The sequence below is a fragment of the Miscanthus floridulus genome, chromosome 10 (assembly GCF_019320115.1).
Source record: "Miscanthus floridulus cultivar M001 chromosome 10, ASM1932011v1, whole genome shotgun sequence".
NCBI lineage: Eukaryota > Viridiplantae > Streptophyta > Magnoliopsida > Poales > Poaceae > Miscanthus > Miscanthus floridulus.
The window spans coordinates 28,189,182-28,214,110 of NC_089589.1; the positions used below are offsets into that span (position 1 = coordinate 28,189,182).

The window sequence follows — 24,929 nt, forward strand, 5'->3', positions numbered from 1 at the left end:
TGATTAGGCTTAAAAAATCGTCTCATAGAGTACTGACGGATTATGTAATTAATTTTTTTATTAATATCAAACATCGTATACAATATCTTTCTGATACACCTCCTAAATTTTAGTTACCGTATCAAACACCACCTAACTTTTTGGCTTAGATAAAGTTTGGCCAGATGAGACATGACACCTTTTACGTGTACATTGACATTGTCTTCACATAAAAACAAGTTGGTGCCTTTTTTTCCTCGGCGGAGACTAGCTAGTCAAAAGAGCACTTACAGGACAACAGAAATTAACCACCCTAGTTATAATTAAGAATTCTTACGTACAGCTCCTAAAATGCTGAAAAATAAAATTTCTCTCAAAAGGCAAAGCGATTTACTGAAGATTCTTTTGGCCTTCTATGATCCCATCCTAGTAACAGCTGAACAATGGCGAGAAACACATATGGATTCACGGGTGTGTGTTTCACCGTTTCATTCATAAAGAGGCAGCGGATGACGAGGACGGCAGTGAGAAGAAGTGAGCGATGAATACAAACGTTTTCTTTGGAATTGTCAAGCACACTTGGTTGTTTTCTACGTACCTCGTGGGCTTTGTTTGTTCCTGCAGTGACTCATTCCATTGGACAAATTAGAGCGAGGCATATTCCTCGGGACTTGCACTTTTTAATATACCACCTTTTTTTCAGCACATGAGCACCCTGTTTTGCATAGCCAGACTTCAGTAATGATGGTTACGGAGACAAGCATACTGTTCCCCACATTTTAAAATGTGTGAAGCTTAGAAAAGGCTAATCATGTCACCCATCTATGAAACTAAGGATGGGTAACTAGTAAAAAAGAAACACAAACTAGTACCTCCATCACAAAATAAATCAATTCGAGAATCACATAAAGTCAAACTATCTTATCTTTGATTAAGTTTGCATTAAAAAGGTAACATCATCTATGACACCAAAATAAGTATATTATGGAAATATATGACACTAATTTGGTGTCACAAATACCGGCGTACTTTTCTATAAATTTGATCAAACTTAAAATAGTTTGAACATTTAATGTGGCTCAATTACAGTCCTTCAGCACGTTAATGTGCCTGCGTGAGTGGGCTGGTCAGCACCAACCCACCCAGCCAGCCAACCGAACAGGCGGTGAAATTTTAGTCAAGGTTAAACTGTTGTTATCTTGACTGAATTCATAGGGAAAAAATGTTAACATACATTCATGACACCAACTAGGTACTAGTATATGAAACTACTATATAATACTATAATTGAATGGTGCTAATTTAATTAGCATCATAATTATGGATATGTTTTTAAAACTTAGTCAGACTCACAACCGTTTGACTTTGACTAAACCTATAAAACGTTCCTTCTCCGAGTGAGACGTAGTGTTTTTAATCCATCTTTAAACCCCTAATGACGTCCTTGCATGAATTTGGCACTGTTGTCTTCCTCGTTGACCAATGCAAGCGGCGAGTTGCGTGAGATATCGGCGCTCCATTGGGCCCCAGCGGAGGACCAACGAGCGTCTCTTTGTAGCACTGCACTGGTGGTCCTTGTAATCAGCCACTCACAGTAGTGTCTTGGCTCTCGATCCGTTCGACAAAGAGACACGCATCTTCCTTCCTTGGGAATTTGCATTTTCCTTTTAATATACACGTACTCCCTCCGTATATCTTTTAGGGGTCGTTTTGGATAGGTCTACGTATATTAAGGTGTGTTTAATTTAGGTTTAATCTTTCATATTTGCCCTTATTAAATAGGGTGTTGAGTAGGATCCTAACAGAAATCTCTCTCTGTTGGATTGGTTAGTGTAGTTTGTGTTAATGCTGTGGTTCTGAGTTCAATTCCCTGGGCTACATGTTTCTTTGCTTCGCTGCCTTTTTTGCATGGTTTTCCAAGGTTTAAGGATTTGTTTAACATTGTGTTCATTGATGAAAAATGGTTCTACCTCTCTTAAAAATCTGAAAAATATTATTTGCTACCCGAAGAAGATGATCCCCATCCGACTTGCAAGAACAAGAATTACATCCCTAGATTCATGTTCTTATGTGTTGTTGCTCGACCAAGGTTTAGGGATGGGAATTGTATTTTTGATGGTAGGATTGGATGTTTTCCACTTGTTACTTATGAACCGGCTATGAGAGGTAATGGGAGAACCGGCCGTGTCCGAGGAGACTTGGTTATGAAGCCCATAACTTCGATCACAAGAGACGTGATTAGAGATTTCATGATCAACCAAGTGTTGCCTGGCATTCGAGCCAAATGGCCAAGAGAAGATGTGGGCAAACTAATCTTCATTCAACAGGATAATGCACATTCCCATTTAAAATTGGATGATCCCATTTTTTGTGAGGCTTCTAAGCAAGAAGGATTCGATATTCGCCTAATTTATCAACCACCTAATTCTCCAGATTTCAACATTCTTGATTTGGGTTTTTTCCGAGCTATTCAAGCAATTCAATACAAGAAGAATACAAAAACAGTAGAAGCTCTAGTTCCAGCAGTGCAAGAGGTAATTTGATCAAATTGTTCACATATGTTTCATTGTTTTTGCAACAATAAATTTGCTCATTCATGGACACTTTTGTAGGCATTCATGGAGTACTCGGTTGAAAGGTCCTAATATGGCTAGAGGGGGGGTGAATAGCCTATTTAAAAATCTACAAATTAACTAGAGCAATTTGATTAGTATGACAAATAGCGTAATGCAAACTTGCTCTAGCTCTACAAGGGTTGCAAGCCACCTATCCAACAATTCTAGTTGCAATGATTACTTAGGCACACAAACTTGCTACTCCAAAGAGCTCAACTAGATGAATGTAAATAATAAAGCAAGCTCTCAATTCTAATTACACTAAAGAGCTTGTATCAACTAGTTTGCAAGAATGTAGACAAATAAGTAGGGTGATTATACCGCCGTATAGGGGATGAACCAATCACAAGATGAAGATCAAGCCAATCACCGGGAGAATGCAAATGACAAGAGACAACCGATTTTTCTCCCGAGGTTCACGTGCTTGCCAACACGCTAGTCCCCGTTGTATCGACCAACACTTGGTGGTTCGGCGGCTAAGAGGTGTTTCACAAACCTCGTCCACACGATAGGACACCGCAAGAACCGACCCACAAGTGAGGTAACTCAATGACACGAGCAATTTACTAGAGTTACCTTTCGGCACTCCGCCGGGGAAGGTACAACTCCCCTCACAATCACCGAAGGTGGCCACGAACAATCACCAACTCGTGCCGATCCTTCACCGCTGCTCCAACCGTCTAGGTGGTGGCAACCACCAAGAGTAACAAGCGAAATCCGCAGCGCAACACGAATACCAAGTGCCTCTAGATGCAATCACTCAAGCAATGCACTTGGATTCTCTCCCAATCTCACAATGATGATGGATCAATGATGGAGATGAGTGGGAGGGCTTTGGATAAGCTCATAAGGTTGCTATGTCAATGAAAATGTGCAAAAGTTGTCCCTTGAGCCGGCCATGGGGCTATAAATAGAGCCCCCATCAAATAGAGCCGTTATACCCCTTCACTGGGCAAAACGCGCTCTGACCGGACGCTCCGGTCAAAACTGACCGGACGCTGAAGCCCCAACGTCCGGTCGTTTCCAGTAAGCTCCCCGAGGCATGTTTTTTCGACCGGACGCGTCCGGTCCACCTTGACCGGACGCAGCCAGCGTCCGGTGCTCAACCCTTAGCCACTGTACAGACCAGTCAGTTTGACCGGACGCAGAAACCAGCGTTCGGTGCATCACAGGTCTAGCGTCCGGTGCAACACCGAAACTGGCGACTTCTCTGCCAGCTCGACCGAACGTAGCCTTTCAGCGTCCGGTTGCTGAGTGACCCAGCGTCCGGTCAGTAGACCGACGCCAGCATCATTTCGACCAACTCCATTTCAACTCTAACTTCTTCACCCTTACTCAAATGTGCCAACCACCAAGAATTTTGTATCCGGCGCAATAGAAAATAGACATTTCATTTTCCCGAAAGCGCCTTGCAAACACCTTGCGCACATGTGTTAGCCTTTTTTCACAAATATTTTCAAGGGTGTTAGCACTCCACTAGATCCTAAATGCATATGCAATGAGTTAGAGCATCTAGTGGCACTTTGATAACCGCATTCTGATACGAGTTTCACTCCTCTTAATAGTACGGCTATCTATCCTAAATGTGATCACACTCACTAAGTGTCTTGATCACTAAAACAAAATGGCTCCTACATTTTATACCTTTGCCTTGAGCCTTTTGTTTTTCTCTTTCTTCTTTTCCAAGTTCAAGCATTTGATCATCACCATGCTATCACCATTGTCATGATCTTCGTCATTGCTTCATCACTTGGAGTAGTGCTACCTATCTCATAATCACTTTGATAAACTAGGTTAGCACTTAGGGTTTCATCAATTAACCAAAACCAAACTAGAGCTTTCATCGGTACACAAAGCAAACCGAATGTTTCTAACACTACAAAGTGTTTTGATGGAAGCTATGAAGGTGAAAGGATGCAACAAGTTCAAGATTTCTCACATGCAAAAAGAAATATTAGAAAGAGAAGATCGTCTGCCAATTAGTATCCCTTGTGAACCATCTTTGCTACATGATGCCAAGGCTACACTTGCTGCATCAAACAATTAGAATGATGTTAGTTATCCTTGATTACTATAGACATCCTTGTAACAATTATTAAGAACTATCTTATCGATGCTTTGGCTTATTCCTTCACCGCAGCGAGCTCACACTCGCGCTTCTCGTCGAGCATCTTGAGCACTTGTGGAGGTATCATGAGAGTGTTGCCATCCATCACGACATTGTCAAGATCGGGAATGAAAAGCTCGCAGTCGAATTCATCGAGGCCGTGAATCATGGCGCTGAGTCTATATTCCGCATGGACGAGACCGCAGCGAGGGCATGGCCATCTCCGCGAGTGCGCACGAGTCCATGCTTGGCGGTCCTCATGGACGAGATGACAGCGAGCGCATACCTCCTGCAACTCCGGCGTCATCTGCGACTCCGACTCCATGTCCGAGACCAACGCGAGCTCCATGTCCGAGACCGGCGCCAGCTCCATCTCTAAGGACTCCGACGCGAGCTCCATCTCCATGTCCGAGCAGGCGCGGCGAGGCGAGCGGGCACAACGGCGAGGTGAGCGGGCGCGGCAGCGATGTGAGCGAGCCCGGTGGCGAGGCGAGCAGGCGCGGTTGCGAGGCGAGTGAGCGAGATGCCGAGGGCCGCAGCGCTAACGAGGGTCAAAACAGATTTGGAAACCGAGGGCCGCGGCGTGAACCGAGGGTCGCGGCGTGCATTAACTCGAAACGGATTTGGAAACCGATGAGTCAGGGGCAAAGCCGTCTCCTTTGGCCAGCGCGGGGACGAACGACTTGTATTGTGCAACTCGAACGAACGCCCAGAACGACCTCTAAAACATATACGAAGGGAGTACTACCTCTGTCCGATAAAGGAAGCAATTATGGTATGCGTGCCAGTTAAAGTGCTTCACGTTTCACCATGTTTCTAGTAAATAGTATTCACATTTATAACTCTAAATTAATTTATTATAAAAAATACATCTCGTAATTAATGTAATGATGTTTATTTGATATTATAAATATTTATATTTTTTAACTATAATTAGTCAAACTTGAAGTACTAAACCATCATACTGTTTTAGAATTGCATTCTTTTATGAACTGAGGGAGTACCATTTTAGTCAGATATAAAACTATATATACGGTATAATAGTAGTAACACTCGTAGGCCATGAGCATCCTGTCCTGGCTTGCATAGCCGGAGCTGAGTGACGACAGCCACGGGGAGCTTAAAAGCACCGTTTGTGCTATCCGCTGTCAGCCTGTTTGCTGTTTAATTTCTAGACTAATAAACTTAATTGATATTAATTTATTATAAAAAAAAACATTATTGATCGACTAATAAGCCCTAACCGAAGCTAACGAGCGAACCGTCCGGAAAAAAGACAGAGACGCCACCGTTAGTAGTACGTTTGAACTATAGTACTTTGTACTATGCGCTGCTAGCGTACTACGTGCTACAGTTCTTATGAAGATTTTTAGCCGTGTGCCCTCATTTTTACGAGAAAAAGTTGCAACTTGCAACAACTTGTTGCATGTATGCATGCATGCAACAAGAGAATAGAGAGCGTGTGAAACTGTGATAATTTGTTGATTGCATTTTTGAAAGGGTAAATTTTCATTAATCAAAGACAAAATACATGGACGAGGCAAAACGCGCGTTTTTTTTTTGTTGATTGCATTGAGTTGATGTGAAACCAAAGGCAAGTGTACCAGCGACCGTCTGAAATGTAGCACAGATATTTTGTAGTCCGTACAACACGAAGGGTTCAATTTAATTTGTTTCATCGTCAATCTGAAGCTTCGGGGCTTGGGGTTAGCGCGCTTTCCGGGGCTGACCGAGCTCTGGATTACGATTTCCGCGTCGTGCTACACACACGACTTGGTCAAACAGCAACTGCGAGTGGGAAACGGAGAGAGAGAGAGAGAGAGGGGGGTTAAGTCATCGTCAGATCCGTTGACCAAGAGAGCTCCATTCGTGCCGTCCGCCAGTCCGGTCCCTCATCACAGTCAAAACCGTGTGTACAATTATTACTGCCAGGAGGCACTGTGGTTCTCTCATTAGCCGGGCTCGTAGCTTTGACCGTATCTTATTATCCGGCTTATAAGATATGGTATAATATTTTTCTTTTTCAACAAATTAGCTATACAAACCAATATAAACGACTCTATGAGCAGCTGAACAGTGCGCGAGTTTACGTGGGGCTGGCAAGGCAAGCTGTAAAACTTAGGCCTTGTTTAGTTCCAACCCAAAAACCAAAAATTTTCAAGATTCCTCGTCACATCGAATCTTGCGACACATGCATAGAGTACTAAACGTAGACGAAAAAAAAAACTAACTACACAGTTGGCCGAGAAATTGTGAGACGAATCTTTTAAGCCTAAATAGTCCATAATTGGATAATTTTTATCAAATACAAACGAAAGTGCTACAGTAGCCAAAAACCAAAAATTTTCGGAACTAAACGCGCCCTTAACATTGTTACCGGGACGACGCAGATATCCATGGGAGATGACACACGGTACTCTCGTACTGCTACAAGATTCATGCTATGCGCGTGCAGTAAAGCATGTCAGACATACAGGGGCGAAGCTACAGGGTATGCTGTATATGCTCCAGCATACCCTGTGTTTCCGGCGTGAAGTGGAGTACATATACGTATTTATCAAAAAAAAAATCCCTCATTTATGAGACCAAGGAATCAGCGAGGCACGAGCAGGCAGGCAGGCAGGCCGACTCGCGAGTGCAAGCAAGCGTCCGTCAGGCCCACGCGGACACGGCCCATGCGGCCAGCTACGCCAAATCAGACGGTGGACCGTGGACGGATCGAGGCAGCGGCGCAGCGAACGGTTGGACTTCGATCGCCTCGAGTCTTCGCGAGTTCGGCGTGCGGCGCCGTGCCGGCGTGCCCTACGCCAATCGCCGAGACTGTCGCCGACGCCAATACTCCGTCCGTCAGTCGCCAGCCACCAGCCGCCAGCCGCCCGTCCTTGTGTCTTCTCGTCCGATTGAAAGCAAAGGCACAGGCACACAGACTGACAGACGAGAAGCATCGGCATCAGAATTGTCCAGCCGTTCAGGTGACATTTTTTGTTCTTTGTTTTTTTTTTAAAAAAATCATGTGTACTTTAATTGCTAATTGCTTAGCGCTAAAATTATAGGATCATCTATCACACAGCAAGGTGGAGGATTTTTCCCAACATCGGAGTTGACCTAGATTGATTTTTTGTTCAGTACTCGTATCATGTGAGTGATCCATAATCACATATGTCAGTCCAATCATGCAAGCACAATTTATTTAATTATTTGGCATTGTGTTCTTTGTAATATTTTTGCAATCAACAGTTATGAAGAGAAACGGGGACATTGCATCTCTTTTTAAGAAGCATGAAGCAAAGAGGAAGGCAGCGGCAGCTGGTGCTACTTCTAATCGCTCTCCTGATCCGGTTGTACCTATGGTGGAAGAACAGACTGATGAGAGAGTAGTTGAGGAAATTGAAAATCGTATGCTACGGCCACCACCGCCACCACCGCCACCGCCACCAGCACAGCCATCTTCACTGCCACCAGTTTATGACATCAATCGCCTTCCACATGATCCAGGTGAAAGACGTCCCATTCTTAGTTATCCTGTTAATGATCAAGATGCAATTCGAAGAGCATATATTACTAAAGGTCCATTCAAACCTTTTGCACATGATTTTCCAAAAACAAAGATTTCAGGACAAAATCGCCAATTCACTTAGGTGTATCAAGTTTCTTTTGCATCAAGGGTTGGCATTTCGTGGACATGATGAAAGTGAAGAATCTAGCAACAGAGGGAACTTCATTGAACTTTTGAAATTTCTTGCCGGAAATAGTGAAGAAGTAAACAAGTATGTTTTGGACAATGCTCCAGGTAACTGTACATTAACTAGCCCAGACATACAAAAGCAAATTATTCACTGTTGTGCCCTAGAAACTAGAAAGAAAATAATTGAAGAACTTGGTGATGAGCCCTTTGCAATTTTAGCAGATGAGTCTAGTGATATATCACATAAAGAACAACTAGCTCTTTGCTTGCGTTATGTTGATAAACTGGGAAGGCCATGTGAGCATTTTATTGGAGTTGTTCATGTAGATGATACTACTTCTTTATCACTAAAGAATGCAATTGAAGCTTTACTTGTTAGTCATGGCTTGAGTTTGACTCAAATCCGTGGTCAAGGATATGATGGGGCTAGCAACATGAAAGGAGATATTAAAGGGTTGAAAACACTGATCATGCAAGAATCACCTTCTGCTTATTATATTCATTGTTTTGCTCATCAACTCCAATTGGTTCTTGTTGCTGTTGCTAAGGGAAATACTGATTGCAGTTCATTTTTTGATCAAGTATTTATCTTGTTGAATATTGTTGGAGTTTCTTGTAAGCGTCATGACATGCTTAGAAATGCTCGGCTTGAGAATGTGAAGAAAGCACTTGACTGTGGTGAAATTGTATCTGGAACTGGATTACATCAAGAGATGGGTTTACCTAGGCCTGGAGATACTCGATGGGGATCTCATTACAAAACTATATGCAGCATCATTACTATGTATGAATCAATCCATGATGTACTGGTTAATCTTGGGGATGATCCGACATATAAGGATGATTGGACCAAAATACATTTTGTGACTGGAGCATTTGAGACCTTTGAGTTTATTTTCTTTGCACACTTAATGTATATTATTCTTGGATACACAAATGAGTTATCTGAGTGTTTGCAAAGAAGGGAGCAAGATATTCTTAATGCAATATCACTTGTTAACGTGGCAAAGAAAAAAATGCAAGAATTGAGGTCTGATGGTTGGGATAATTTTCTTGAGAGGGTCACTTCATTTTGTGATAAACATGGTGTTGATGTTCCTGCTATGGATGGTGATTATGTTCCTTACGGCAAATCAACAAGGAAAGCTCGTGCTCGAAAGCAAACCAATGATGATCACTTCAGAAGAGAAGTATATATTGGTGTCATTGATCAAATAAGTCAAGAACTTGATAATCGGTTTGATGAGATTAATATGGAGTTGTTGTCTTGTATGGCAACCTTCAATCCTTCTAATTCATTTGAGTATTTTGATGCAAAGAAGCTACGCAGACTAGCTGAGTTCTACCCAAAGGATTTCTCAAATAATAATTTGCTCAGACTTGAATTGCAGCTAGATAATTATATTGATGACATGAGGCAGGATGATAGATTCAAAGGTCTAGAAAATATTGTTGATCTCTCAGTTAAGCTTGTTCAAACAAGGAGGCATAAAGTGTATGATATGGTTTATGAGCTTCTCAAATTGGTATTGCTTCTACCCGTGGCAACGACAAGTGTTGAAAGGGTATTTTCTGCAATGGTTTTAGTGAAAACAAAGTTACGAAATAAGATGGGAGATAGTCTTTTGGATGATTGTCTAGTCACTTTCATTGAGCGAGACATTTTCTTTGAAGTTGATGAAGATGATATAATTGAGACATTTATGTCCCTTCGAAAGCGTCGAATAAAAACATCAGCAAAATAACATAGTAAGTCTTTGGTACTCTATTATGCATATATTTCAATTATCGGTATGGCTTTTGAAACTATTTATATTGTATTTAGTGGATATGGTGTCTACTTAATTCATGAATTTAAGCCTTATTACCGAATTGCTAAATGGATTTACCGAATTGTGTATGAATTTTTTGGGGAAGCATACCCTCACCTAAAATCCTAGATTCGCCACTGCAGACATGGTCACAGGCGCGCACATGGAACTACCAGTCTTCTTCATTTTAAAGGAACAATTGATAACGACAACGTACCACTAATTTCCTATGCGAAATTTAGGAGAACACAAGCTGGCATGGGCATGAGAAGACCTTGCCTTCCGTGGGCAACGGAAGGTGACCTGTGACTGTGATCTGTGAGCCTGCTACACACGCGAATGCGATGGGGGCGGACCGGATCAAGGGGTTTAGTTCGCGTCATGTCTGCACGCTCACTAGCCTCCTCCTAGAGGCTAGACGGTAGCCTAGCCGCTGCGTGGCCTGGGTGTCCATTGTACGGCTGACCCATTCAACAACATTAACAAACAGTCCAAAAACACGAAGGAGAAAGACACTGCCTGCCCGGGGCTAGGCTATCCATACCCCCACTACCAGCGCCTTCTTTCTTTGACGCGATTTTTAACTAATCTCCGGCACACGCACGGCGGTGCTTCACGTGAAGCCCCAACAGGCTACAGCTCATGGGGTATGGCACGCCAATTTTTCTACACAGAAAGACATTCCTCGACAGTAAGATTCTGCTCGCAGCAACACGATATCCGGACCATTCATTCATTATTCTACTGCCGCCCGTCCTCGTCACAACCAAACCGTACAGACATGTCCACGTGCGCCGCGCCAGCTCTTGCCATTGCAAATTTGCAATCCCGCAGCCGCAGCCTAGCGCGCCGGAAAAAACTCCAGAGCCTTTTACGTTTGCGTTTGGCTTACCTTATAATTTATACTATTCAGTTTGTTTTTTAGCTGAAACAGTGTTTTTTTTTCACAATAATTCAGTCAGAACAGTATTTTTCAGTCAATTCAGCAAAGTTTCAGCAAACCGAATAGGGCCATAGTCACGGCTTACGTGTCATTAAAAAATTCGAACGCATCTATGTGTCGTGACGTCAGGGTCGGGCGGAGCCTAGCCGCTCGCAGCCTCGTGCCTCCATCGCCGGCACTCCCACCGACGGCACCCAACGATTCCATCGCCCCGGCCACCGCGACCGACGCGTGCGATGGTCGTATGGCCGCGTTCGCCCCTGCGCGGGCCGCATAGCCGCACCGCGCGGCCGCGAGCTCCCTGCCCACCTAAACTCGTCGGACCCAGCCCAGGCCTGCATACGCCAAGGCCGCCTCAAGCCGAGGACACGCCGCCCCGACCCTGCGCGCCTCGCCCCAACCCTGCGCGCCTCCCGGGGCACGAACAGCCCGAAGACGAAGACGGCGACGGTGCGACATGAGCGGGCGGAGATGGCGGAGACGGCGAGGGCGAGGAACACGCAGAGCGGGAGGAAGGCCGCCCGGGCGCGGCGAGGAGGAGGAGCTGGCAAGGCACGGGCGCGACGTGGTCACCGGGGAGCGTGCCAGTGGAGGCTCGGCGGGCGGCGCGCGACCTGGCTGCTTGGGAGGAGCGCGGTCCCTTGTTGCCGGAGCCGCGCTGCGCGAGCTGCGACCTGCGAGCGAGGCCTCGACCGTGCGCCGTCTTCTCAGGGCCCGACGACGCGTCGGGGCTGGGGCTCGGGGCAGGCGGCGGACGTTGGCCGAGCGGACGCCGGCCCATCAGGGCCAGGCCGACGCATCGCGAATGTGAGAGGGAGAAGGGAGCCGGGCTCGCCGAAGTCGGGAGGCTGGCGCATCGTGGAGAGGGCCGCGCGGTCGGATGATGATGCCGATGGGGAAAAATATAGAGAGCAGTTTACACCTTGACAGAAAGGCATTTTGGACGTTTTTACTGACTGGGCCCACGTGTCAGGGCTTGGGAGGAAAAAAAAAGAAGTAAAGTGTCATGAGTGCGTTCGAATTTTTTAGTGACACGTAGACCACGACCATCTTTTATAATAGTATACAGGCTCAAAACTCAACCCAACTCAACTCATCGATGGCCCAAACGAAACCACTGACAATGTTCTGTTGAAAGTCTGCCCACGGTTTCCCTCGGCATGGAAATCATGCCCAGCAAAAAACGCTACCACCGGCAAAATAACTCCATGTTAAAAAAAAAAACCCAAGTCATTCCCCACAAGCGAAACTGCTGCCCCTGGGCCCCGGCCCGGCGGCCCCGAGGGTCTCACTCTCACACCGAGGCGAGCGATGCCAGCAGTGGCGTCGTCTTGTTGACGGCGGCGTCCGTCGTGGCCTGCGCGTACAGGGAGTTGTGACGCAGGATGAGCTTCAGGCCCTTGGCGGCCTGGGCGGGCCTCGCCGGGACCACCCTCCGCTTCATCGCGTGGTGGTGGCTGTTGTAGTAGTTCTCCGCCAGCGCGGACGCGTCCAGGCACGACCAGGCCGACCCCCGCGGCGCGCTGGCCGCCCACATGAACCGCCTGGACGACGGGTCCATCAGGGACTCGCGGAACTCCTTCGCCCCCTCGCAAGGCAAGCCCTGCGTGCGCAACGCAACAAACACAACCAGTTTCAGTCCGAACGCGCAGCAGACAGACATGGTTACGCACAGCAGACAGACATGGTTATCAGAATGCATCCTACTATGATGGTACCGTACCTCTGCCATGGCTTTGATCTTGAGCGTGACGCTGTTGGACAGGACGACGACCTTCTCGCCGCTCCGGAGCCTGCTGAACTGGAGGGCGCAGTAGAGGACGCGGTCCTCGGGCCTGGGGGAGGCGATGTCCGCGAGCGCGGAGCTTCGCGGGGAGAAGAACGACGCCATCGGGTTGAAGGAGCCGGAGCCGATCTCGATCTCCTCGTCGATGCGCTGCGCCGAAGGGGTCGCGGGCGGGGTTGGCGCCACCGGGCACATGTCGGCCGAGCTCTGGACATGGATCCACCAGCTCTCCATTGCCATGCACTCCTCGATCCATTGCAGGATGGAGGTCGCCTTCGTGGACCGTCGGAACAGGCCCTCCCGCTGCTTCATGGAATCCAACTCCCTGATCACTGTGGAGACAGTCAAGAGAAACGTAGTACTACTTCAGTTAGCAACTGGAAGTAGCACAAACTAGTAATTCAGTCGGCAAGTGCAAGTAGAGCTGTGCCACAATCAAACAGGGGCACGCAATGCAGATATCACAGGCAAGATGGATTAAACCAATTGGTAAAATGTGAGGTAATAGCATTCAAAGCACATGAAGCATCGGTTAACAGCCTGAAAGGACAGTTAAGATGTAAAAAATGCAGAAGCGAGCAGCCCTTAAGTTGTTAACATTATAAGCATAGGTTGACTGTTGCGATGGAGTAGTGAGTATCATAATCAACAGTAAGCAAGCAAACAACAGAATAATGATACATGCAAGCAAGCATTTGTTCAAGCTTCAAAACATTTGGTGATTGGCAATGAACTTACCAATCCTAGGTATGAACAGATGAGTTCCTTTTAGGCCTCTTAACAGCATAATAGCCTTCCTAGATTCGTCATCAAGAAGACTGTCTGTATTAGCCACCATGGTCCAGGTTTTCATACCTTGTCCAGCACTACCTGATTCTTGGTTATTACACTGCCCAGCATAAAGATTTGGTCATGTCAGATGCGATACTAAAACAAAAAGGCATTCATATGGAGCATACAGATATAATCACTCCAATAACTTACTGAAAGATTGTTGAATTTATCTTCCAACTTGACCACCAAGTCACCAGCAGCAATGTCAGCTGGCCTAGCAACAGCACAGGTACAATCATGCGACCTAGCAGGTCTCAAAGGAGAATTTAACAGAAGAGTCTGGAAGGGGAGCCTATCAGCAACCCTTTTCTTCATGATTGCACTTTCAAGACGTGTACGGTTTTCAGACATATCCCTTGTTTTCAGAGCTGCAGAAGATACTGGTGTCAAGTTCTCCTTGTCTGAGCAGAATGCTTCCTGATCTTGATCTAAGTCGACTGAGAGGTCCTTGGGAAAACACTTCCTTGCTTTCACGCCTCCTGAAGCTATAGGGGTCAAATTCTCCTTGTCTGAATAGAAAACATCAAAGTCTACTGTGTGGAATTTTTCAGACTTTGATGATAATTCACTGCATTGCTTCTTATTTGAACTATTCTCTGTTGACACTGAATTATCCACCCTCGACCCAAGAACTTTTTTCTTATTTGAAGCATTTGCTGCTGACACTGAATTATCCATCCTTGTACCAAGAACTCTCCTAACATTGGTCTTCACCTTAGAGGCTGGAGTCACATTCTCCTTGTCTGAGAACAGATTTTCCTGCCTCACAGGGAACATAGCCTCAGACTTTCCCAGAGCCGGCACCGAGTTTTCCATATCCAGAAGGATGCCATCTTTGAATTCCAGATGTGAAATGGGCATTAATGCGTTAAGATTCTCAGAGACAGGTTCATTTGATTTCATCTGATCTCCAGTGTTCAGCTTGGAGTTCTCATTTTCAGAAAAGTCGTCATGATCTAAATTGAGAGGGGAAATGGAATCCATCAACTGTTGGGAAATGGTAGGCTTCAGACCTCTATCTCTATGGCTCCTCTCCATTATTATGTTACCTGATACATTGGGGGTGATTTCATCCTTGTCCCGTGGGCAGATCTCTTCATCTTCAATTCCTTCAGTATCCAAATTGTCAAATAGATTCCCACAAATGGTGCCTTCAAGCCCACAGTTCCCAGGACCCTCAGCACTGTTATTTGGGTCCATACTCTCGTTTTCTGAGAGACCTCCCTCCAAGTTAAGATGGTTCAAACCATCGTGCTTCATTTCTGGCATTATAAGATTTTCTGAAACAAGCTCAGATTCTGTATGAACAGTAGCACCATTCCATTGCGGAATTACTTTGTCAGTTAATGCATCATCTTTGAAATGCAAAGGGAGAGCAGAATCTAACAAGCCTAGTTTCTTCTGCAGCTTTGCATCAACTGGATCTTGTGGGATATAATTCTCAGTTTCTCTCTCTTTCATACTTCCCTCCATGATCATGCTGGCTGGGGGATTCATGTCAACCTTATCTTCAGCAATCAACTCTTCCTTTTCTTCAGCTCTTTCAACTTCAGAAATACCAAATAAAGCTATACAGGCAGCGCATTCTGTCCCACAGCTCTGAGAACATACAATAATCTCATTTTGGTTTCCCTTCTGAATGCTATGGCTCAGAGTGCTGCTTCTATCCCTGCTCCTGCCTGTGTCAACACGAAGTGATTTGACTGACTTCAACTTGGACCTCTTGGACATTTTGTTTGAGGCATCCTGCTTGTCTGACTGGATTGATTTTCCAGCATTTGTCAGTGTGCCTGCCATTTCCTGTATGATCAATGAACCAAAAGATTCTGAAATTTGATTCTTGTCAACCAACTTTTCCTCTGTCACTCTGTCTCTTTTCTCATGAAATTGGGAAAGTGAAGGCTCTTCCGCAAAAAAAGGATCAACAAAGTCAGACAATGGAGGTGCTGAGGGGGCCACTTTGCCTGGAAATGTAATGTCTTCTGACACAATTTGTTCACTTGTATTCTGGATATTAGATAAGACAGTTAGCAATCAATTCCAGAAAATGGATCCAAAGTTGAAAATCTCTATGACAAAAAAAGGAAGAAAACAACAGAACAATATAACTCATGTAAACAATTGAAGACATGGAAGGAACAGTAACACCCCAAAGATATTGAAAACCAAAGAACTGACATACATGTTTACAAGTGGAATTGGATAATGGATATATATTGTCAGCTCATCACATAGATAGTTGACTTGGTTTACACTAAATTAAGGTCACAAAATTTGGTTTATATAATGGATAGCCCATTTAAGTGTTGATATGCATTGACTTCAACATACTCCCTCCGTTCCAAATTATAAGACGTTTTGTCTTTTCTAGATACATTGTTTTTACTATGCATCTAGACATAGTGTATATCTAAGTGCATAGCAAAAGCTATGAATCTCAAAAAGCCAAAATGTCTTATAATTTGGAACGGAGGGAGTACAAAATAAATGCAAGAACAGAGTGTTTAACTTGTGAAATACAACATTCAGAGAAGCAGACAAGCGAATTCATATGTGCACAAACGGTTGCTTGACACAAGCTGAAAATTACGCACAGCTACCATTAAAAAAGCCATTTGTTAAGCTAGAAAGAAAAACTCGGGGGTAAACCACCCCCAGGCTTTTAAAAAAAATCATTTGTCAAACTAAGCAAACAAACAACTGGAATGTCATCTCAGAGAAATTTAACTTAGCACAACACTACAACAGAATCAGGAGCATAGAAAATAATATGTACCAAATAGAGGTTCGCACTTATTCTATGGCTCTATGCACATGCACAATGTGTTTCGATTGGCATGAAGTGCCCAAATAATAACAAATCTACAGCAGTACAGCATGAAAAAATTTCATTTAGGCAACAGAATTATTTCCAATCAAATTTAGCACTAGGCAGGCATGCAGCATTCACAAGGCATGGAAAAAAGTTGATAATATTTATAGGAATTAGGCAACCGGGTACCGCCAAATGGGAGCATCAATGCAGTAAACAACTAAGAAGAGAATGTTGATTGAACAGTGACGATTAACAGAACAAATCTAGTTCAAGTGGCATGTAGGAAATCCTGTAGCACAAAGTGGATCTGAAAATAAGACGCTATATATTCATAGAACACGCATACAAGGATTACTACAGTGGAGGAACTAGTCAACGCATCAAATATTGGAAACAATTGAGGCAATCCAAATTGCTGCATTTGAATTTGCAACCTAGCAGGTCCATTACTTAGATGCAAAGAAGAGCATACATAACCATACTAATACCAAAAAATAAAAAATACATCAGTTGCCACTTTGCAGTTTCAGGCTATCAAATCAATAAACAAGGATTGCCGCTCTAAACATACTGATAAGCATTTCATACAAAGTTTCAGGTATTCGGTAATACGGATTTGCTGTGAACAAACCTGATGGGTCTCCATGTCCACTGAATCCCTGTGCCCAGGCACTAACTGGCTGCTTGGTTCCTGCGCATTTCATCAAACACTTAGACCACAAGGAATCAACAGGTAGCGCCAAAACAAAAAAGCAACTTATTCTACGAGCATATAAACGAGAATTAGCTAGTTGCTACCTTAGCATGGGGCTCCTCTTTGTCCTCCTCAGGGAGCGATGGCATATACAGCAGATCGTCCATCTCAAATGCCTCACGCAGCGATAGCCAGAGCAGCCTATACTCCCTCTTAGAGGCCCCGAGGCGTAGCGTGTCACCGGTGGCCAGATCCACCGGCGTGTTGGGTGGGATCCGTCGCCCCGACACCCATGTCCCGTGCACTGCATCAAATGAAAACCCCAACGATGGGAAAACGCCGAGTTAACTTCCACATCGTTTCAATCGAAAATTGGAAGACTGTGACACTAGAATTCTGTACGAAATTTTGAAAGGGAAATTTGAACCCAAATCCGCAACAAACAAGGCAGCGTTGATCCTATCCCGAGATGATCCAAGTGCAATAGGGTATTAAAGTCCTAGTGAAACCCCCAAATACCACACGCCACAGTCGAACGAGCAGGAATCAATTGAAACGAAGACTAACAGCCCAGCCCAGTCCGCGGAATCGGATCAACCGTGCCAGCGCCGCGATCACGAGCTCAACACGCGGATGCAGAGGAAGGGGGAAAAGGAAACAGAGCGGCCGGCGTCTCACCGGAGCAGAGGTCGGTGACGGTGATGAGCCTCTTCCGACGCCGGCACCGCAGCTCGAGGTGGAAGCGGCTGACGCTGGGGTGGTCGACGAGCACGTGGTTGTCGGGGTGCCGCCCCACCATCACCGGCGGGTCCTCCTCCTCGCCGTCCCCGCCCTCCACCCCTCGTCCGCCAGCGGCCCCGCGCGTCGTCGTCGCCTCCTGCGGGGGCGCGTTGAGGAAGATGTGCTTGAGCACGACGCCGCCCTTGGCCACCGCGAACGCCGCGATCGGGGCGTCCCCATCCGTCGCCGCCGCCATGCCGTGGGGAATGATCTCTATCACTTCTCGATCTACGTGCGCGTGGCTGTGTGCCCACCGCTAGTGTGAGGTCGAGGAGACGGGGCGCGGGCTGCGGATCTCTGCGAGTTTGAAGGCTTGGGGGAGGGGAAGGGGAGGGGGGATGTGTAGGGGATGAGCGCCGGCGGAGGAGAGACGTTGGAGGCGGCTGGGGAGCCGGGCGGCGGATTTGGATTTTGGAACCTTCCGTTCGGGTCGCAACGGTCAGAAATTGAACCGGCGTGTGACGCGTGAGCGTGGTGGGCCGAGAAATAGAACGGGGGCGAATCGTCGTGGGTAGTAAATGTTGGGCCTCATGCGTTTGTGGCGAGAAAGGATTGGGCTGGGCTGGATTTCATGACGCGCGGCCTTCATTCAAACCGAGAGAGAGAGAGAGGGAGTTTGCCGGCTACGTGCCACGTGTCAGGGAGGCCAATATATATAGATCTAAAAAATATCTAAAACATTGCAGGTTATAACCTTTTTCATTTGAAATAATCTATTATCCTAAAATTCAGTTTTAAGTGCTCACATTTTGAAATTTGAATTTTGAATGACATCGGATCGAGAAACGACAAAATCCAAAGATGTAGATCTCAAAGAGCTATACAACTATTAGCCTGTTCGGCATGCCGTAAACGATCGTAGATTATAAGCTGGAACAATATTTTTCTCTCACACCAAACCAGCCAAATCAGCCAGCAGTAAATAATCCACGATCCAGCCCAGCCAGCCGAACAGGCTGTATGTAGTTGACAACTTTTTTTATTTGGAATTGTTTGTCCAAGAAAAATCATCTTTGAATTCCTCAAATTTTTAAATTCAAAATATTCAAACAACCACGGATGGAGAAAACGACAAAAGCCAAAGTTGTAGATCTCAAAGAGCTATACAACTATTAGCCTGTTCGGCAGGCCGTAAACGATCGTATACGATCGTAGATTATAAGCTGGAACAGTATTTTTCTCTCACACCAAACCAGCCAAATCAGCCAGTAGTAAATAATCCACGATCCAGCCCAGCCAGCCGAACAGGCTGTATGTAGTTGACAACTTTTTTTATTTGGAATTGTTTGTCCAAGAAAAATCATCTTTGAATTCCTCAAAATTTTAAATTCAAAATATTCAAACAACCACGGACGGAGAAAACGACAAAAGCCAAAGTTGTAGATCTCAAAGAGCTATACAATTTGTATTTAACAATCTTTCATTTGAAACCATGTATCCCAGGAAAATTATGTTTGAATTTTTCACGTTTTAAAAATATAAAAATTTCAAACGACATCACATGCAAAGACGACCAAAGCCAAAGTTGTAGTGCTTGATAATACCTATATAACTTTATAGTTCAGATCTTTTTCATTTGAATTCATTTAGGATCCCAAATATTCATTTCAAAATCCAATAAAGTGAATATGAGAAGAATGTTTTTGTCCTTTAGTCACAAGTGCTTTTAGGGGGGAGTGATTAGAGGAGGTAAGCTTCACAGCCGCACCCAAGCATATTGTGCACTACTGTTTGCTTGGTTGGTGACTAACCTTGCCACACACCCAAACCTAATTAAGTATGGCGAATAAAATTAAAGCTACACTTGTGGCAAAGTTTGGCAAGAAAATAAATCTACAACATGTGAGACATGATACTCAAAGTATGGCCTGCCATAGACGGCAGTAAACTAAACAGCTGAAAAAAAGATATCATAACAAACTTGTGGCATGAAAATGTTAGGCACGAGCACGAAGACATCTTTGCCAACAACCGGTGAGCCGGTGGCTACTGGCTACAGGCCTACAGCCGGTTTTGTATTCAGTGGCTTGACCCCTCGGGTGACTCCGTTTCTTCTTGAAAAGTTCAAAGTCGTTCAGCCTGCTTGTTTCGTCGTAAACGATCGTGGATTATTTACTGCTGGTTGACTCGGTGTGAGAGAAAAATACTGTTCTAGCTTATAATCCACGATAGTATACGAGCAAGCGAACATAATGCTTGTCAACCGGCGGCTGAGGGAGTAATCATGTCAGGCTGATAAGAGCCACTGCCACTGGAAGCGGACCTCTTTAATGGCTTGACCATGGACAGAAGAGCAGCAAGCAGTGGGATTTGAGGAAGGGTGCATCATGACTTCTTCGGACGACTTCCAACTTGCAAGGTGTATGCTATATTTGCCATCGAGAGGTAAGCATCAACTCATCGTCCCAAACTTGCTGGAGCGCTCTCTCTCTTATTCGTGTGGCTATCATCATACTTTGTTTTACAAATACGATATAGGGAGAGGCTATTCAGTAGCCGGCTACAAAATAAGTTATTCTGTAGCCACCTCTATTTACCATAATTTTATATACTAATTTACCATAATGTCAATACATATTTACGATAGTTGGGTTACTATAACACATGGGGATATTTACCATAACATTATATTAAACCACTTAGTAAGGAGTTACTATAATCTCGTAAATTAACATAGTAATTATCATAACTCAAAGTGGCTACAGAATAAGTTATTCTGTAGCCAGCTACAGGATAGTAGTTCTATATATATATATATATATATATATATATATATATATATATATATATATATATATATATATATATATATATATATATATATATATATATATATAGAGATAGAGAGAGAGAGAGAGAGAGAGAGAGAGAACTACTATCCTATAGCTGGCTGCAGAATAACTTATTCTGTAGCCACTTTGAGTTACGATAATTACTATGTTAATTTACGAGATTTACAGTAACTCCTTATATATGTGTGTGTGTGTGTGTGTGTGTGTGTGTGTGTGATGCAGAAGAAATTGAGGTCATCGATCGTCAGCTAACTGACATTAACATAAAACAATATCGGTACACGCATCTGCAAGCTAGAAAACATTGACAGATGTATAGACCCTGAAATTGCAAGCCAATACATTTTTGTGACCATTCGAGTTCCTATCCATCAACGACATCCCGAAAAGTGAATATGCAGCTATGAATATAGATGATAGAATAGGACTCAACATCTCCAAAAGCTCCTTAAAAATTACTTGCCTGCTATACTAATAATTATGTCAAATGAACAAAATAAATAGTTAGCCATGTTTTTGCCTTTCCCTAGTTTTCAATGGTTTATATGCTACTCATAAAATTGGAAACTGGGTGGGTGGAGGGAAATAAAACTAGGAAAGAGAGGGGAAAAACCATGCAAAACCGTTGCAGGAGGTGCTTAGTCGGATAGCAACGTGGAACACACGCACCCAGTGGCAGAGCCAGAACCAAAACATAGGGGGGCCAATTTGCTAATTAAACCCATGAGTACATAGGTAGTAGAGAAATTAATCTTACTAGTTACTACTTATAATCAGGCCATAGTAAACAAAATACAGTTGACCGTGTGGTCTACCACTCAATCAGCCACTTATAGTATATATATAGCCTATCGATTTTAGTCTAGAAGCAAAAAAAAAAAAAAAAGAATCAATTAGAAATCAAATATACATGTATGGCTGTAAGCATGTAGCCTATACGTAGAGCAACAAAGGGCAGATGCAGAGGAGTAGAAGACTGCTATGTGGGGGGAACGAAGCTGACGCTAGCTGCTGGTCGACGGCCGGCTGTCTAGGCCTCGCCGCCCCGCCGGCTCGCCGGTCACTCGCTGGGGCGCTGACTCGACGACTCGCCGCTCACGGACGCAGAAGGCAGCCGGATATGATGGTCTCGCAAAGAAATGCGGCTTGCGAGTTTCGAGCGTTGGGTGCTGCTGCCTGCTGGCCTATTGTGCTGGACGATTTGAGCTAGATTGAATATGGGCTCCTTCAAAAATCACAGAGGCAAGGGGGGGCCATGGCCCTCTATGGCCTCCAACGTGGCTCCGCCAGTGCACGCACCCACACATTACCTTTTTGATGAGCACATCCGAGAGCTTGAGCTGGACCCACAAAACTTGAGATTGGCGAAGTCATCGCAATCACCTCACATGATGGTATAGAAAATTACACGGGTATCTGTTAGTTGATGGAAGATTTACCAAGTGCTTATGTTCAAAATTGTTGTTGGACTGTTTTTTTTCTTTATTTTTTTTACCAGAAAACCGAATTAGTGAGTTGTTTTAAGGAGCTATCGGAGATGCTCAACATAAGCGGACAAGACTTACATATATTTTTGTCTCCATGTATATATATTCATTCATCAACTGTTACCTGAAGTTTTATTTCCATCTTGTTCTTTTCTCCATGTTATGAATTCAACCAAAACAGCAAAACTGGACATGAAGATTACTGCAATGGGACAGTTCGTCCTTTTACTCATGGCGTCCTGTACGCACGTTGTCATCTGCTCGTCGAATGGAAGGGCCTAATCGGCGTGGGGTCGTAAGTGTTGGGCCTCATGCGTTGTGGCGAGAAAGGACTGGGCTGGGCTGGATTTCATGACGAGCGATCCTCATTCAAATCAAACACAGAGATAGTTTGCCGGCTACGTGCCACGTGTCAGGGTGGCTATCGTCGTTCTTGACACTCGTCAAGTTGCTCTCTGAGTCTCTGAAGTCTGAACACAGAGATATATCCGGTGCATTGCTACGGTAATTCTATATATTATATAGTGCTTTTAGCATAATAATTTATAGAGTTAGAAATATAGGGCTTTGTGTTAGAAACTCGTGTGACGATATAGCTGTGCAATCTTGCTAATTTGATAGCACAACAGAAGGTTGATGTTTTATAAAGGATGTTTGAAGATAAAAAATAAATAGAAAAGTATTGTCAATGATAAATCATGGTTGCACTTATTCCACGTCGCACAGGACGGCGAACTATAACACCCCTGGTGTTACGAGTTTGCTTAGCACCGAAATTTAGGTCCGAGAAGGATTAGCCTAACAAGTTTTCGGGTTTTAAAAATTTATAACGCACGTGAGGCGAAAAACAATTTCTAGGAATAAGGATCGAACATAACTTGTATTTAGTACTTAAATAAAAATTGAAGTATAAGTTTAGTAGATGGAAATGCAACTTTAACTTTTGGAAAATAGATATTGTTAACTAGTGTTTTGGGAGCTCAAAAATCAAATTTGACATTAAGATAAACTCTTTTCGTTAAGTCGCCAAACACTTGAACTATTGTTAAAATACCATTTTTGGCGAATTATATTGAGCAAAATAGTTAAATTGTGCTTAAATATTTTGCTCCTATGGGTTAGTATAAGGTATGGACTATTGCATAAAGTATTTGTTGGTTGAAGTTAACAAGGTTTAGATCTATTAAAAATTACGACAAAAGAGTTAATGGTTACTTAGCCTCAATTGAAATCCTTAACTTCCTAAGTATGGAAAAGTAGTAAGACAATGCTATTTTGACATTTAATTTCTAACAAAAATGTTTAAACACTAGCTGCATGTTTTGGTATTGTTGATTACATCAAAGTGAGTACTTGAGCATGGCATAGGTGGTTGTTGTGTTGGGTGTCACGTTGCTCTTGTAAAAATTCCCCAACTTGGTTGGAACACGCGGTAAACCACGTGTTGGCGCTCTGTCCGTGAACTGGCATTCCGCGCGACGAGCTCATATTGGCATCCATCTATCTCCTTCCCTGGTTGCTCTCTGGTCATGGCGATGGCGTTGCTAGGTCGTTGGCAATGTGGACCTTACGATAGGGGAGTTAGTTGAACCTCAACTGTTATCGTTAGTAACTTTGCTATGCTTCAAAATTCGTGCACGTCAACGCTCATCGTTGCGCAGCCTGTGTTTGCAGTCACCACGCGCGCGTGCGCTGTCGCTACCTGGCCGTTCTTGGTCATGGTCGTGCCCGTGGCCGGCCTTGTGGGCTACCGGCCACGCGTCAGGCTGAGTTTGGCCTCAGCCGCCTCCGCGGGCCCGGATTGCACCGTAGGGCTACTGTGGCATGGCCGTCGCGTGCGCGCTGCCGGCCAGGCCGTGCGCGGGCTAAGCCGATGCCGCGACAGCCGCCGTGTGACTGATGATGCATTTGTTGCCTTCTCTTCTTCTTTCTTCTTCTTCCTAGCTTCTCTTCTTTTTCTTCTTGCTTCTCTCTTGAACTTTCTTTCTTCTTTTCTTTGCTTTTTGTCTTCTAACCTTTGCTGCTCCTTCTTCTTCTTTTCTCTTGCTACTCTTTTTGTCTTTCTAGCTGCCTTCCTTTTTCTTCTTTCTTCATCATTTAGAGCTTTCTTGGCATCGGTAGCCTTAAGCTGCGGGAGTGTGGTATTGGTTGCTGTAGAAGCACTTAACTCGCTGTTGTCAGTGTCATGCAGCTCCACATCCTCTGGATTGACATCAATGGGCTTCACACCACTAGTATCACCTCCGAGCTCCATACCTCATGCGGTAAAGCGCTTACGAGGTAACCTTGCTCTGATATCACTTGTAGGATCTCTCGTTAGCCTAGAGGGGGGGGGGTGAATAGGCCTGTTAAAACAAAACTTAACCAAACATCAAATTCCACCTATGGCACTGCCGTTCTGAGCCCGCGGCATCGCCACTCTGCGGCACTACCGGACCAGAACAGTGGCACTACTGCACATGTAGACAACTTCAAGGCACAATTCAAAATCTGTCAATAGAAACTTAGATCAAAGAAATTACTGAGCTTCCTGTAGGTGTATGGATCACAGATCAACAACTAGAAATAGTAGAAACACCACACACAAGTAGATTGGCCTCA

At 44.5% G+C, this 24,929-nt stretch overlaps 1 protein-coding gene and 1 long non-coding RNA gene across 2 annotated transcripts; one reads left to right on the forward strand and one right to left on the reverse strand.

Moving 5' to 3' along the window:
• The first annotated feature begins 7,304 nt into the window (after positions 1-7,304).
• Positions 7,305-8,092, forward strand: LOC136486577 (uncharacterized). Its single transcript, XR_010766872.1, has 3 exons — positions 7,305-7,673; positions 7,755-7,839; positions 7,939-8,092. It is a non-coding gene; the product is annotated as an uncharacterized lncRNA (long non-coding RNA).
• Positions 8,093-12,132: 4,040 nt separating this feature from the next.
• On the reverse strand, positions 12,133-18,313 carry LOC136489903 (uncharacterized). Its single transcript, XM_066486411.1, has 7 exons — positions 17,948-18,313; positions 17,374-17,573; positions 17,207-17,266; positions 13,911-15,767; positions 13,665-13,815; positions 12,864-13,258; positions 12,133-12,743 (listed from the first exon to the last, which is right to left on the reverse strand). Exons 1-7 carry the CDS (start codon positions 18,243-18,245, stop codon positions 12,435-12,437), a joined length of 3,270 nt encoding a protein of 1,089 aa, XP_066342508.1. The 5' UTR covers positions 18,246-18,313; the 3' UTR covers positions 12,133-12,434.
• Positions 18,314-24,929: the final 6,616 nt, after the last annotated feature.

Excerpts from the sequence above, each read along its gene's own strand:
- LOC136489903 (XM_066486411.1), bottom strand. The coding sequence starts at position 18,245 with ATGGCGGCGGCGACGGATGGGGACGCCCCGATCGCGGCGTTCGCGGTG. Across the intron at positions 13,816-13,910 it reads ATAAATTCAACAATCTTTCA|TGTAATAACCAAGAATCAGG; the intron begins GTAAGTTATTGG and ends TATGCTGGGCAG. Across the intron at positions 12,744-12,863 it reads AGATCAAAGCCATGGCAGAG|GGCTTGCCTTGCGAGGGGGC; the intron begins GTACGGTACCAT and ends TTGCGCACGCAG.